Source organism: Saimiri boliviensis, chromosome 6 (genome assembly GCF_048565385.1).
Source record: "Saimiri boliviensis isolate mSaiBol1 chromosome 6, mSaiBol1.pri, whole genome shotgun sequence".
Taxonomy (NCBI): domain Eukaryota; kingdom Metazoa; phylum Chordata; class Mammalia; order Primates; family Cebidae; genus Saimiri; species Saimiri boliviensis.
This window is the reverse complement of record NC_133454.1, coordinates 12,019,772-12,036,612: the sequence shown is the minus strand read 5'-3', so window position 1 is coordinate 12,036,612 and position 16,841 is coordinate 12,019,772. Positions and strand designations below refer to the sequence as shown.

General features: G+C 39.2%; 1 protein-coding gene across 1 annotated transcript; it reads right to left on the bottom strand.

The window, feature by feature from the left end:
• Positions 1-9,051: 9,051 nt before the first annotated feature.
• UBTFL1 (upstream binding transcription factor like 1) lies at positions 9,052-10,243 on the bottom strand. Its single transcript, XM_003935103.4, has one exon. It carries the CDS (start codon positions 10,235-10,237, stop codon positions 9,059-9,061), a length of 1,179 nt encoding a protein of 392 aa, XP_003935152.4. The 5' UTR covers positions 10,238-10,243; the 3' UTR covers positions 9,052-9,058.
• Between the last annotated feature and the right edge of the window lie 6,598 nt (positions 10,244-16,841).

Here is a 16,841-nt window from a genome sequence, read left to right as displayed (position 1 = left end):
TCAAGATTGGGATTGTTTTTAGTTTTTAGCTATTATAAATAATGCTATCATGTATATACGAGTTTAAGTCTTTGAGTAAACATATTTATATTTCTTTTAGGTAGATACTGAGGAATGAAATTCCTGGGTATTCTGGTACATTTATGGTTTTTTCCTTTTTTTAAAAAACAAACTATTTTTCAAAGTGGCTGTATTATTTTACATGCTTACCTGAAATGCATCAAAATTCCTGTTGCTTCATAACCTTAACAACGAATGCTATCGTCTGTGTTTTTTAATTATAGCTGTTGTATTGAGCTTATAGTGGTGTGTAATTTGGGTTTTAGTTGAAAGATTCTTAATGACTATGATGTTGAGTTTCTTTTGTGTACTTACTAGTCATATTAGAGATATTCAATTCATGCACTATTTATAAAATAAATGTGAAAGGTCTTAACTTACCTATTAAAAGATTAAAAAAAAAAAACTATTTTTATAAGCTCAAATGTAATTCCCAGCTATGTCCTGTATACAAAAAAAGATTCCTAAAGCAAAATAATTCAGAAAGGCTGCAAGTAAAGAGAAGGACAAAATTATGGTAGAAATATGAAAACATTAAGAAAGAAGTATCTGGAAATCTGATAAGAAAGGAAGTAGAATTTAAACTAATAGCATTCAATTTGACATTTTAATGCTATCAAAATTTACAATAAAAAATAAAAAAAAATATATGCATCAAAAGTGTAGCAACCAAAGTTATAAAGTAGAAGGTTAAAACAGATGCTAGGAACCCTAGGTAGAAACACACTCAATATATAAATTATTTATATAGGACTTTTAGTACCAAATAGATGAAGAAGCCACATATATAAAAATATATGGCATTTTCATATACATACATATATATATATATACACATACATACATACATACAAACACACACATATGTATGTATGTATATACAGTATAAAAAAACAGGACCATAATCAATATAGATATTATGTGTATTTAAACACTGTGGAATTTACTAATATTTTCTTTGTGATTTAATTTATAATTATTTGCTTCACAGAATATTTTATATTATTTAAAAAATGTATTTTCTATGATCAGGTTAAATAATTACACAAACATACACACAGATACACGAAACAGTTCTGATTAAGCCTCTGTTATGGGCAGACACTGTCTCCGGGACTTATGAACGGGAACTTCTCAGTAATCTTGCTCTGCCTTTAGTTCTAGGTCTTAATCTAACATGTATTTATGCTCTTTCCCATCCTTCAATTTCTGGTTCCCACCTGTGAGCTGAAATAAGTTTTTACTAGTACCCTGCGGGAAGCTATGTTTCTTGATTTTCCTTGCAGTGGTTTAGGCTTCTGTTACATTGTAGAGATACAGAAGAGATAGGGAAGGTGCAGGTTTCTGTATGTGACATAATCTTTAGATACATTGAAAGAGGTTTAAAAAAAAAAAAGGTGGGGTAAAAAAAAGTCTTTAGATAGAACTTTTGTGTTGTTAATATTTAATATTCTTTAATATTAAATATTCTTTAAGTTTTGTCCTGATTCGTTTCTTAAAGTTATGTTTGATACTCTTTCATTTTGTTGTGAGTAGTGAGAGTTCATTCTTTTTCTTTGCTTCATAAAATTTATTTGCACGGATATATCACAACTTATTTAGGCATTCTACTGGAGATAAACATTTTTAAATTCTGGTATACGATGAACAGTAATGGTATGAAGAATGTCGTACTGTTGTACACATATTTTAAATAATATATGAATGCAGCCTGTAATCCCAGTACTTCGGGAGGCCAAGGCAGGCAGATTGCTTGAGCAAAGGGATTTGAGACCAGCTTAGGCAACATAGTGAGACCCCTTGCTCACCTTCTGCTCACTTACTGCTGTGCGGCCAGGTTGCTAACACGCCAAGGGGTCTGAAGACCCCTGATGTAGAGAATGCTGGGTATGGTTGGTCTTTCAGCTTCTCTCTTACAGCCCTAGGCACTTCCGTCTACAAGTTTTATTGAGCTGTGCAGTTCGACCTACAAGCCAGTAGATGGTGCTTATGTGTTAGAGCTGGTTTTGATAAAACATGGCTGGGTTTATACTTAACCCTTGTTTACTAGGAGAAGCCCCAAGTAATTTGTGGGCTGATTCGTGGAGTTCACAATGTTCTCAGCTCCCTCCTCAGCTCTGGGGGGCAGCAGGAGCAAGACGGGCAGGGCCATACTGGGCAGGTCCGCCTGCGAGTCCCCCAGTAGTAGTCACAAGCACCAGCACCAAAGGAGAATCCACTGGGTGGCCACCTAACGCCCACGGAGAGTGGTTTTTCAGAAACCATTTGTGAGAGTAAATCTAATGGCAGAAGTCCAAAAATTAGAAGAAATTTCCAAGAGATAGTAAAAGCTTGAATTAAGAAAGAAGAAATGAGAAATGTGAAGGACAAAATATATCTGACAGACATTTAAGGTCTTAGGGTTTAACAACATTATCTAGAGACTGATAGGATGTGGACACTGAGGAAGAAAACAGTGTCTAAACTACATCTCAGTTTTCCAGGATAGATAAGGAGGTAAACAGTCATACCCATTCCTGAAACCAGGAAGGTGAGAATAACCTTTCAAGAATGAAAGCTGATGGGTTTTTGGACATGAGAAACTTGAAGTGCCCCTACTTCACATTAAGAGCCTCAGTCATATCCAGGTGGCTTTATGAATCAGCAACTCAGAAAAGAAAACAGAGCAAGAACTAAGGATTTGGAAGTCGTAAGAATAAATTGCCTCTTAATATCTGGACATATATAAGAAAAAAAAGGAAATTCAAACGAAATTTAGTAAAGTTAAAATAACCTGTTTTTATTTTGTTGCCTATAACTTTCTATGTGATATTATTACGTACTATCTAGAGTTGACTAAAAATGACTTTTGAAACAAGTTCATAAAATGCAAAGTCAGCTGAGGTGGAAAACTCACAATAGTGTGGGCCTAAATTAATTTAAAAGTTTCTAATATGTCTTATTATAATCTCCATGGTTTTCTCTTAGCTAACAAAATATTTAGTCTATATTAACTTTACGACAGTTAAATCTTCCAAATATAGAGCATTAGGTAACCATGCGTGGGTATTGATTATATTAGTGAGATTAGCTTAGTCTGCCATAGAATGATATGCAGAATTATAAAGAAATTATATAATGCTATCTCAAAAGTGAAAATAAATCTATTAGTTTTTTATCAGTCAGGGTTAGCAGGAGGGAGGGATAATAAAGAAAAAAATGACATCTTACTATGCAGATTGACTAACCAAGCTGGAGATCAGTAAGGCAGTCATTCTGGGGGGGGGAAAAATGGAGCAAGTAGAAATATAACTAGCACAGAACAAAGATATTGTCCACAGGCAGTAAGGAGCAATGCAGAACTTTTGCTATTTGGAGTTTTATTCAAGGAATACCTACAACTTGCTTTAATGGCCTGCCATTAAGTCAGGTCCACTTAGATAATTTCCATAGATTTAGAGTCAAGATTATGAACTTTAAAAAAAAAAAAGATTATGAACTTTAATTGCATCCAAAAAATCATCACAGTAGCTCCTAGGTTAGTATTTGCTTGAGTAACTGGGAGAAGTGTGTGTAGGCTACGAAATGACTGCTTTGCTCTCTTACGTTCTTATAGTTTAGTCAGGTTGACATATTATAAAATCACCATAAAGCTATATGCCTTTTGATTTAAAAAGTATTTTAAAATATAAAAATTTGTTTTAATCTAGATTTGCTATGCAGAATCCTATAAGGAAAGAATGCTCTGAAAATGCAATTTGTAATTCAATAAATGTAAAATTATTGCACTCTGGCCTGGGCAACAGAGCAAGACCCTATCTCTTAAAAGAAAATATACAATTTACTGGAGGAGGGACGTTGAGAGGGTTACTCTCCCCTCCCATTATTAGATAGATCAAAGAAAAATGCAGGAATAAAAGCCATCCTGCAGATTGCAGGGAGATTTGCGAGCACTGTGTGTCACAATCAGCACAGTGTGCAGCACGACATCCTCTTTACTGCTAGGATTATCCTCTTCCTCTCTTCTTGCCACTTTTTTTTTTTCAAAATTCATAACTTTATAGGGAACAATGGGAGGAAAATATGGCGTGGACTAGTCCAAAACTATAAAAGGAAAAAATAAAGTAAGAAGTTACCAGATGCCATAGCAAAGGGATCCTCAGAGAGGTGTCAGGAGACAAGAGAAATATTTTCTCAGCAGGGAAGAACTCTGAAGATGTCTCTCCGTCGTGAGAAAACCAACAGCCAACATATTAGCAAAGGCGTATTTTATCGCCGGGGTATATATTGGTCTTACAAAGTTGCTAACCATTGGTCTGCTTCATGACAGTATATTTTCATATTGCAAAATTTATTAGGAATCAGTTTTTACACTACTTTCCAGGAGTAAAAGTTTTACCCATCAGTTCGCTATTTTTGCTGCCCAAGAGAGTAGAGATGATCAGAGCCCACAGATCTCTCCAGCGCTCGCTGAGGACAAGTTACTGCAGAGAAGGACGCATCGTGCTTTAATCACGAAGCGAAGGTTCAAAGGTGTGGGGTGGAAGGTAACTCTTGACGCCTTCAGAGCTCCAGGCGGCAGCTAAGCACTGAGCACACAGAAAACATCCGCACGGGAAACACACACCGTGAACTGCCGCGAAGCGGGACAGGGACGGGCTAAAACACTACCTGCCGGGGCGGCCTCCACACCCCGCCTCACCTGCCTTCCTCAGGATGGCTCCTCCTGCTGCTGGCGGGTCACGTGCCCACGGGGTTACGTGCCCTCGAGCCTCCGTCCAGAGAAGCTCTGCCGCGGAAACTCGTCCCGTGACTCGGCGCCCCACAGACCAACCCTCCCCTCAGCGCGGGGCCCCGGCTTGGGTCACTCAGGGCGACGAGACCTAGAACTCCCCGCCCACGCAGCGTCGCCGCCCCTACGCAACGGCCCCGCCCTACGCGGCGGCCCCGCCCTACACTACGACCCCGCCCCTACGCAGCGTCCCCGCCCTACACAACGGCCCCGCCCCTACGCGGCGTCCCCGCCCTACGCGTCATCTACGCCCTACGCGGCGCCCCCGCCCCTACGCGGCGCCCCCGCCCCACGCAACAGCCCCACCCCTACGCGGCGCCCTCTCCCTACGCGGCGCCCCCGCCCCTACGCGGCGCCCCCGCCCCTACGCGGCGCCCCCGCCCCTACGCGGCGCCCCCGCCCCTACGCGGCGCCCCCGCCCCTACGCGGCGCCCCCGCCCCTACGCGGCTTCCTCTCCCTACGCGGCGCCCCGCCCCTACGCGGCGCCCCCGCCCCTACGCGGCTTCCTCTCCCTACGCGGCGCCCCCGCCCCTACGCGGCGCCCCCGCCCCACGCAACAGCCCCGCCCCTACGCGGCGCCCCCGCCCCACGCTGCAGCCCCGCCCCTACGCGGCGCCCCCGCCCCACGCAACAGCCCCGCCCCTACGCGGCGCCCCCGCCCCACGCTGCAGCCCCGCCCCTACGCGGCGCCCCCGCCCCACGCTGCAGCCCCGCCCCTACGCGGCGCCCCCGCCCCTACGCGGCGCCCCCGCCCCACGCAGCAGCCCCGCCCCTACGCGGCGCCCCCTCCCTACGCGGAGCCGCGTAATTCAAATCGGAGCAAATCATTTTTTTATTTTTTATGATATAGTGTCATATGAACGTATCTTAAAATGTGTGCCTTAAAATGTTCAGTTTTTGAGGCTAAATCTGTATTTCAAAAGTTGTGCCTAAGTCGTCCCAGTCAGATTTTTGTCCTTTACCATTGAATGTGTGTGTGGCCTGGAGACCGCATTGGCCGGTCGGGAAGTTTGCAGTTACGCTCCGTATTCAGTAGACTACCAGCTCAGAGGTCCTCTCTCTGGTGACTGCTAACACAGTGCATGGTCAGTCTTCCAGATCGCCAGAGATGAATGTGATGTTATTTCTAAGTCTGGTTTCTAGGAGTCACTCCCTGGAACAGAATAATTTATTGTTCATCCAGTGTTCACTCAGAATTCATGCTTTAGCTCTTAGCCAGGAGGGGTAAAAGCTCTTTGCTGATGAATCAGGGGTTGACTTGGGGAATGCTTACAAATTCATCCACTTTCCGCCTTGATTGCTCTCGAGTGGGTGCAGGCTAGCACAGAAACACAGGCTTCCATATCTCCAGAAATTAGTGATCCCAGAAGGCCTTTTCTTGGCTCTCTTTTTGCCTGGTTTTCTCTGGCAGACAGCCAGAGGTTTATTTGCTGCTACAAAGCATGCTAAAGATTTCAAGCCCATCTTCACTGTTCCTAACCGAGGTCTCCATTGTTTTTGACAATGCTGTTGGGAATGGGTGTCACTGCTTAAGGTAGTACATTTCTTTTCTTTTTTTTTTTTAAAGACGGGGTTTCACCATGTTGGTCAGGCTGGTCTTGAACTCCCGACCTCAGATGATCCGCCCACCTTGGCCTCCAAAGTGTTTGGATTACAGGCGTGAGCCACCACGCCCGGCCAAGCTAGTACATTTCATCTTATCCTTTCCTGTCCTTGAACTGGGGTTTACAACATTGGCTGCCCTGGTTCCCAGGCCTTCGGACTCAGATTGAATAGGGTCCAGCTTACAGATTGCAGATCATATTTTTTGCCTCCACAATTTCGTGAGCCAATTCTTCATAATACAATTAGTTTTTCTGGGTGGGCAGATAACTTCAGGTCAGGAGTTCAAGACCAACCTGGCTAACATGGTGAAACCCTGTCTCTACTAAAATACAAAAATTAGTCGGGCATGGTGGCAGGTGCCTGTAATTCCAGCTACTTGGAAAGCTCAGGCAGGAGAACCGCTAGAATCTGGGAGGCAGAGGTTGCCGTGAGCCCAGATTGTGCCACTGCACTGCAGCCTGGGCAACAAGACACCATCTCTGTCTCTCTCTCTCTCTCTCTTTTCTGTATTATTCTACCTCTCTCTATCACTCTGTTTCTCTATGTTGGTGGTTCTGTTTCTCTGGAGAAGGATGACTAATATACTAAGAAAAAATTACGTGAATATATGTTAAATAAATTTGTTAAACATTGATACGTATTATAAAATAAAACCAAATAATAATAAAAGTAAATAGCAATTTTCATTCTTTATTTTATTTCAAATGTACATGTCAGCATAATTTTCATGATTTTAAATTCTGTAAGCATTAGGTTGAAAGTCAGAAGCAAGCCAAAAACACATTATTGCTGAACTTTCTTCTGGATATTTTAATACAACACATTTAGAAGTTAGAAGTATAAAATGGTAAACATTTTCATTATTCCTTGAAGCTTATTATTTACCTAGAAAAAAACTTATAAATAAAAATTTTCTAAGCTATCTAAAGACAAAATAAACACTCAGTATTCAATGGTTTTCATATAAAAAGTATCCAACTACTTCTGTGATGCTAATATTCATGAGAACAAAATGTGAAAACAGCCAGAAACATTTAAGAGAATAAAGGTATGCTGAGAAGGCACTAACCTTAGGTTGATTTTCAAATATATTAGTAAATCAAAACATTAAAAGAATCTGATACTGATATTTGAATTCACGGATATAGCAGACATTGAAACAGGTTAGTGTACTTATCTATATCTGTCTTTCTGTGCATCCATCTATCAATCCTGAGTGCTAAGGGTGAGATTCACTTGCACCTAAAGCAGCAGGAAAGATTTGGAGCTTCAAGAATAAATGCAGATGGCACCTACAGAAGCTGTACCCAATGTCATAAGGGATTCTGTGGAGGGGCTCATTCAGATGAAATAGGTAAGTTTATATTTTGTATTTTCATTTTTTCTTGTATAAGCAAGGAAAGTCTTACTGAAAGTTACAATTCAGATATACACAGAGAAATATTGAAATATTGCTGCCTACTCCCAGGCATGGGAATGGCCAGCTCCTTACTCCAGGTAGCGGAGGGGAGAGATATCAAGAGAGTGACAATTTTCTTAATTCACTTACCCTACCTTTCATTAAATATCTCCAACCCTAGATTTAGTGCAGGAGCCCTTAAAAACATTCCCACAGGGAAGGTCAGGGTCCCAGGCTCATAGATGTCCCCTTACCACCTTTAGCAGGGCAAAAATAAGTAAAGCAAAGCTTCTTACTTCAGAAATATTCAGTCTAATACAGTGTGTACCCTACAGCCTAATCATTGCTTCATTCCAGAGGCTTTAATTGCATAAAGTTCCCTGGGAAAGGGATGATATTTGTTTGCTTTTTTAAGGATAAGGCCAGTATTAACTCAAGCTTATTTTTATTCTCTATCAAGAGTCCCTCCCATGTAATCCTGATGGAAGAGGGTGCTGGTTTTTTTTTTTTTTTTCAACTAATAATTTCAATTTTTAATAATGGAAACAATTTTGCCATTCTAGAAACAATGTTAGGGGAGAAAAATCTTCCCTACAAAAATAAACCCATCGAAATTATAAATATTATAACATTTTACTTCCGCCATTTAAAATGCTCTCCTGCAATAACATCTTTCCTGTACCATCACATATTGAAGAGAAAACAGTATTACAGCAAAGCTTAGATAGTTTAACATAACGATTTGTACAATGATTCTTAAAAAATCTTTGGCCTTAGTGGCCTTTTTACTTCACTGAGACATTAAAAATGCTGCTGCAATTACCAGTGTTTGGGAAAAAACATCAGTCTTCAAGAAACATGAACTGACAGAATTTCAATACAGTAAGTTTCCAAATTGCAATTTGTAGTGCACATGACAGTGAGCGAGGTTCTGGATAAATACAGATGAGGATGCCTAGTTAGACAATCTACTTCAAGTAAAAAAAAAAACCTGTCCTTATTTGTATTGAGGAGGAGAGTGAGGAAGAAAGAAATGAAAAAAAACCAAGGAAGTAAAAAGAGGCAGAAGGAAAACCTTCTCTTTTACTTGGATGGCGTGAATGGGCTTTTGCTGAGAAACTCTTGTCTGACCCTGGAGTGTGAGTCAGGCAGAGTCTGAGTCAGTGGAGTCCCAGTTTGAAGTCCTCTGAGGTAGTTGTGCTAGAGACAGTGCCCTCAGACATCAATCGACGTCTATTTCTTCTTCACTGCTGCAGTCTGAAGGGTTATTGATTTCTTCCTCTTCTCCAACTTTCTTTCTCTTCGCTTCTGGTTCCATGGAGACGGGATAATTTGCACAAGTAGTCTGTGATGAATCTGTCCCTGGAGCCTGGAGCCACTGCCCCTCACCAAACCCTTCTTGCAGATCCTTTGCTAAAGGGGACTTCGGATCTGTTTGTCTAAACCTGGGATCCGGGCCTCCTCTCATGGCCATATTCTTACCCTTAGCATAGGTTGATTCTTTGTATGCAGCGTACTCTTTAGGTGACAAAGTCTTGAGCCAGAGATCCAGTTTCACCTTGTATTCCTTCTGCAGCTCCTCAGCCTGGCTCTTAAAATGATCCTTCTGGCTCTGCGGGATGCGCTGCCAGCATCTGCCAATCTCTACCATGCGCTCCCTCGGGGACAAATGTTGCAGCTCTTTACTTGACCAGGAATCTTGGTGAAACTTGTGATACCCATTCATGGGGGGTTTCTTAGGCTCTCCATGAAATTTTACCGTCTTGAAAAATTGATCCGTTTTTGGAAGAGACTTCACTTCTTCCGCATTTTCCTGAACCTTCTTTTGCCCTTTGTTTTGAATCCTCTTGAAGACTTCAGATTTCCTGGCCTTCTGTACTAAATTGGGGTGTTCTCCCCTGAATCGAGAAATTTTTTCCTCAAATTCTTGCTTTTCCTTCTGGAAATCCTGAATATATTTCTCTTTCACCTGCTCTGGCAGCTCCTTGTACTTCTTTGACAGGATTTTCATCAGTTCCTGGTTTTTCATCCCCGGGTACATTTGGGAATACTGTGGCCAGTTCTCCTTGATGAAGTGGTTATAAGCAGTAAGGGGCCTCTTTGGAAAGTCTGGATGTTTCCCGTATTTTTGGCTTTTGTTTTTGTTTGTAACACATTTCCTGGCTTCCAGAACTAATTCTTTCAAAGTGCCAGATTTCCCCAAGTTGCAAGCAATCTCTAACCATTTGAGTCTGCACATTTCACCAGAAAAGTTTTCAAAAGCTACTTTTCCCCAGTCCAGGTGTGACTCAGTTGTGCTGAACTTGCTGTTCTGGTCGTATGGGAGATTCGTTTCCATGGTTTCCAGCAACCTCAAGATCTCTTCGTTGGACCAGTGGCCATGGCTTCTAGGCAATGCCATTTCGATGTCTTTAAGCTAAGATCCGAGGTATGTAGACAACTGAGCAAGCACACAGAGTTCTTTACTTTTAAGATTCAGTGGATGACTTGTTTCTGGAAGTCTTGCAGTATGTGTGATTCTGTATTTCTGAGCAGAAAAACAGGAAAGTTACTTTCCTTCATTGGGAGTAATGAAAAAGTTACACCCTCTTTGCCATATGTTTCTTGTGTAATTAAATTACCCTTAATGATATAGATAAAACATTGCCAATTTCATATGATACATTTGCAATATTCAGTATTTCCATACCCAACCCCAGTCTGCTTTCTGCCAGATCTCAGGTGAACCTATCTTAAATTGAGTTGCATAAGACAAACACCAGACCACTCACTCAAGAAGCTTACTATAGCAGAAAGGCCCTGAAGACAGAGTGAAAAGTTAAAGTGGAAGGAGAAATGCCTAAAGGGAAAGAGCTTTCATTCTCTAGTGCCCTGAGTATGGCCATTTTCTCAGCGCAGCCTAGTTATCCATGGCTAAAGGTGCAGATGAGAAGTTAAAGATACAATAGGACAAGCCCAAGACACCCTGTCTCTTTAAAAAAAAAAAAAGAAAAGAAAAAAGAAAGAAAGAAAGAAAGAAACCAGGAAAACTAAAAATTTATATAGGGCCAGGCCCAGTGGCTCACGCCTGTAATTTCAACATTTTGGGAGGCTGAAGCAGGAAGATTGCTTGAGCTCAGGAGTTCAAGCCCAGCCTGGGCAACACAGAGACCCCATTTCTAGAAAAAAAAAAAAAAAATTATCCAGGCCCACAGTTGTGGTTTCTGTAGTTCCAGCTACTCGGGAGGCTGAGCTGAGAGGATGGCTCTAGCCCAGGAAGTCAAGACTACACTGAGCCTTGACTGTACCACTACATTTCAGACTGGGCAACAGTGGGAGACCTTGTCTCAAAAAAATTGACCCTGTCAAATTTCTGTGATTTCCTCCATTTCTGTGTTAGAATACATCTTATATTTCTTTATTTTTTACTTTTTATCATCATCAGTTACAAGATACTTAGAAGTTTAAGACATCCATCTTTTTATCATTGAACCATTTGAAAGTTTTGATCTTAACCACAATATGGAATCCTGTGACTTCGTGAAGCTGTTAAGAATTCTTTTTTTAAAAAATTTTTGTGACATAAAATATAAACATTTATATAGTAGCTTCACAAAGTCACACGTACAGTTTTATTCTATTTTATAGAATAAAAATATCAAAAAATAAGAGGCTTTGGAAAGAACATTCAAACAACAAAATGGATTTTGTAAATTAAAAATATCATTACAGAAATAAAAACTTTAATGGAATATTAGGAAAATTAAAAAGTGCCTTTCAGCACTTTAAAAACTTTGCAGACAAGCAAAGCTTCATGCAAGCTGAAGTTACAACATAGCACTTTTCATATTCTACAAAAAAGGTTACCAATTAAATTCTAGATATGATACTACAGATAAAATGGTATAATATCTAGGACTTTCCCTCCAGAAATTCACAATTTGTATAAAGAAGAAACAAAAAGTAAAGGAAATACTCACTTGAATATTCTATAACTGGTCTGAACAGTAGATGAAGGAAAATTCATGCATCTGGAGCAAGAGTTTAGTGTCCTCTGGGCTTTCTGGATGACAGATGTTTCTTTTTCCGAGGTTTCCACAGTCTAGCAAATTCCAAACGCTCTGAAAATAATAAAGCTTGCTTTTAGGATGCCAAGGTTTTTATAGGATTTTAAAGCACAGATTAGGTTTTCTGATTAGGTTTCTGCAGCACAGAGTACCAATGAAATTTACCTTTCCATCATTGATTCAATTAACTCCATTTCTAATCTCTGTAAATAACCCACTACAAACACCCTCTAGTACTGGTTTATATTGTCATTGATTTTTAAACAACTCCTATGTGGCAAATTCACGTTTGATTTTCTGGGGCGACAAGTCTGCTTTCATTTCTGTTCCTATATCTGATGGTATTTTTATATGATATTGGAATATCATGTAAAATTTCATTCTTTGATAATTTCTGCCCTTTCCTCACTGAAATCTAGGATCTGCTACCATCTCACCTTCCTTGTGGACATGTAAATACCTTCAGAACTGATACATTTCTATCAGCCTTTAGATTTGGAGATCAAAATGCTAATGATGATGGTGGATGGTTTTGGAAAAAGAGAAGTAGAGGCTCGATGTCTGGCATCTCTGGCTAATCTAATTTTAAACTAAGGGAAATTAAATAGGTACTGTGCAGAAGAAAATATAGATGATTTTCTTTAAAAAATTTTGATTAAATTCAAACCAATCAAAAGGATACCTTTATTTAAATGACAACTTATTTGAACAAATAATTTTAAAATTTTTGTCTCATCAATATATAAAAATTGCGCATATTTATAAGGTACAATATAATATTTAGATACATGTGTACATTGTGAATTGATCAAATTAGGATATGACAATGTCAGGCTTCATAATTTATAAAATAGGATTATGCCATTTAAAAACTATATCTAAAGTTACCAACTAGTAATGAACTGAATATACCAAATTACAAGATATTACTTGAAAAATCCCAAATTAATAAAATGTACATTTTATTAATTTAGGATATTTAGTTTTAAAGTACATTTAAAAAATAGATTTTTAGCTTTAAAGTACAATAAATAAATATGACATTTTCAAAAAGTAAAAAAATTATGTACAAATATGGATATAGACAAAAACATGTACAGGAAATATCAGTAGGACTAAACTCCTTGGAGATTTTAATGGCAATAATTTCATGATATAATTTTTTTAAATGATCATTTTTTTCTTTATATTTTATGGTATCAAAAAAGAAACCTTTGTCTCTATAAGAATATACTCTCAGACAAGCATCTCTTATATAATTCACATAAATAATTATTTAGATGTTTGTAGTCTCAATTAGTTTGATATAGTTGGGTTTAGGAATATCTATAATAGCAAACCCTGTGGATATTTCTTACACATGCTACAGTTTGTGGAAGAAAGTTAAAATTGTCATCCATCTAGTGACTTAAAGCTTGTCTTCCACTCTAAAATACACCACAACACACACACATATGTGCATATGCAAATATATGCAAATAAAATACTGTGGTGAAATAAAATACCTTTGTTTGTTCTGAGGAAAGCTCTAGCTCTGTTGCCCTAAATGGAGTGCACAGAACAGTCCTGGCTCACTGCAGCTTCAAACTCCGAGGCTCAAATGATCCTCCTACCTCAGCTTCCCAAATAACTAGATCCACAGATGTGCACCACTATGCCTGGCGTTTTTTAAAAATAATTTTTATAGAAATAGATTATATCAATGTTGTGTAGGCTGAACTTGAACTCCTGGATCAAGCCTTCCTCCTGCCTCAGCCTCCTAAAGCACCGGGATTAAAGACATAAGGCTCTATACCTGGCCTTGAAAGGAATTTTTGTTTAGTCTCATCCAGATATTTTTGCTTTTTTTCTGGTGCTAGTCCTAATAAAATTAAAAAGTCCTAAGAAAACTCTTCCCAATAGATAAAAGATGAATTCGTTTGTTATTATGTTAATATTCCCTGCATGAGAAAATTACCACCTCTATTTAGATATGCAGATGAGAAAAACGTAACCTCCCATTTATTTAAAATTGGGCTCTTTATTAGAGTAGATTAGCCTGTACCCTAACAGATCTCATGAGAAGTTTTGACTTAGAAATGTACTCTCAGTTTTATGAGAATGAATAAATCATACATGATACAAATTCTTTACATATTAGTCATTTTTTATCTCATGTTTATAATCCAAGATATTTCTTTTGTCTTAACATAGGTTTCTCAATTTATTATAAAAATATCTTCTCTCACCGGGCGCGGTGGCTCAAGCCTGTAATCCCAGCATTTTGGGAGGCTGAGGCGGGTGGATCACGAGGTCAAGAGATCGAGACCATCCTGGTCAACATGGTGAATCCCCGTCTCTACTAAAAATACAAAAAATTAGCTGGGCACGGTGGTGCACGCCTGTAATCCCAGCTACTCAGGAGGCTGAGGCAGGAGAATTGCCTGAACCCAGGAGGCGGAGGTTGCAGTGAGCCGAGATCGCGACATTGCACTCCAGCCTGGGTAACAAGAGCGAAACTCTGTCTCAAAAAATATATATATATATGTTCTCTCTATTATCTGTATTACTCTTTGTACTGTAAAGGTGTTTTGTGTGTTTCTATAGTAAATGCTTACAATCTATAAAACAACTAAGAAAGACATGAAGCAAAAAATTAATCATATCATTAATTTGAGGATCATGTAGTAAGAGAGATGATGGAAATGCTTAATTTGTAAATAGGCTAAATAAAAGGAGCTTGTAAACCTGTGGATTATGTTTAAAATAATTTTTAGGCAGAAATGGAGCTGTTTGTAAAACTCAGAAAATGAGATCATTTCATCTCAGAAAATCTAATTTTTCACATAAATTCAAGTTCCCAAATTTTGTTTGTTTTGTTTTGTCAGAGTAGCTCCTGCTCTGGAAATTGCATACCTACCTCAGAAATATGTTCTCAGCAAAGCTTGCTGTCGAATAAGTTGAGTTCAGCTCAGGGATCAGGGTCTCACGGTGCAGTGCCGGCAGCCTTCGGAAGTCTCCAAGGCCACTCTGTGGGTTCTGCAGAATGAGCTTGGTTCCTGAAGTGTCCTTTTATACATCTGTGAGACCACACCCCTTTCCTCTAATTGGTTGGATTTCATCGGCTTAGGTGGGTGTTAACATAGATGATTAAGTTTTCTCCAATTACATTTTTTTTTTTTTTTTTCTTTTTTGGTTGGGAATCTTGCTCTGGTGCCCAGGCTGGGGTGCAGTGAAGCGATCTCAGCTCACTGCAACCTCCGACTCGAAGGTTCAAGCAATTCTCCTGCCTCGACCTCCCAATTAGCTGGGATTACAGGTGCCCCCTGCCACGCCTGGCTAACTTTTTGGCATTTTTAGTAGAGAGGGTGTTTTACCATGTTGGCCAGATTCGTCTGGAACTCCTGACCTCAAGTCACCCGCCTGCCTTGATCTACAAAACTGTTAGGATTACATAAGCCTCAGCAGAATAGTACTTTATAAGATTTAAAAATATAGTAGCAATGTATGTTATTCTTAATTTGCATATTATAGAAACTTAAAATATGCATTGCATGCTTGAAAAACACTGACTTGAATTGCACAGATCTACTTAAGCACATTTAAAAGAAAAACAATAATTACAATCAGCCCTTTCTGTTTGTAGATTTCCCATCAGCAAGTAAAGGTGGATAGAAACTACAGAATTATTCACTGTAATCCCAGGTACTTATGAAACTGAGAAAGGAGGCATACTTGAGCCCAGGAGTTTGAGGCTGTAGTGAGGTATGATCAAGGCACGGCGCTGCAGCCTGGAGAAAGAGCGAGACTCCATCTCTTAAGAAAACAAAATAGAATACAGTATTGAAAGAAAGAAACCCACGTAGATAAACGGCCAACTTTTGATTTTCAAAGATGATGAACTTTATTTTGCAAATTTTTTTTTCCGTTTCAAACATATTTTTAAATATTAGTATTGCATATAGAAAATGATTTTGCGGCCGGGCACGGTGGCTCAAGCCTGTAATCCCAGCACTTTGGGAGGCCGAGGCGGGTGGATCACGAGGTCAAGAGATCGAGACCATCCTGGCCAAGATGGTGAAACCCAGTCTCTACGAAAACTACAAAAAAAAAAAAAAAAAAAAAAAAAAAAAAAAAGATGCTTTTGCCGGGCGCGGTGGCTCAAGCCTGTAATCCCAGCACTTTGGGAGGCTGAGGCAGGTGGATCACGAGGTCAAGAGATCCAGACCATCCTGGTCAACATGGTGAAACCCTGTCTCTACTAAAAATACAAAAAATTAGCTGGGCATGGTGGTGCACGCCTGTAATCCCAGCTACTCAGGAGGCTGAGGCAGGAGAATTGCCTGAGCCCAGGAGGCTGAGGTTGCGGTGAGCCAAGATCCCGCCATTGCACTCCAGCCTGGGTAACAAGAGGGAAACTCTGTCTCAAAAAAAAAAAAAAAAAAAAAAAATGTTCTCTCTATTATCTGTATTACTCTTTGTAATGTAAAGGTGTTTTGTGTGTTTCTATAGTAAACGAAATGGAAATAATTTCATTCTTAGTGAGTAGCTTAATATATATGTCAATTTAATTCCTAACAATCTCCATCACTGTAAAGCTTATTTCATATTTTCCTATCACTAGCTAGGAATCTTTATATTTTACTAGCACATGTTGGTAATCCCTGGGAAAACTTCAAAATCAACCTTACAGAATAAATTAAGATATATAAATAATAAAAGTTCATTAACATATGAATCTGGACACTAATCTATTGCTTACATTTTTGACATTATCCTTTAACATTTTCTATCATATTATCTTACCTATATTTTGGAAATATTTCTTAATGCAATTACAGAAAAAAATATTTGTTTATATTAATTCTTTGATTCTTACACAAGAAGGAGAATATTAGGAACTGCATATATCCTGCTGAAAAAAGCTGAGTGCATGATAAAATATATTGTTTGCTAAGAAGAGCGGTAAGGAAAACCTAG

Coding starts and splice junctions, on each gene's coding strand:
- UBTFL1 (XM_003935103.4), bottom strand. CDS start 10,237: ATGGCATTGCCTAGAAGCCATGGCCACTGGTCCAACGAAGAGATCTTG.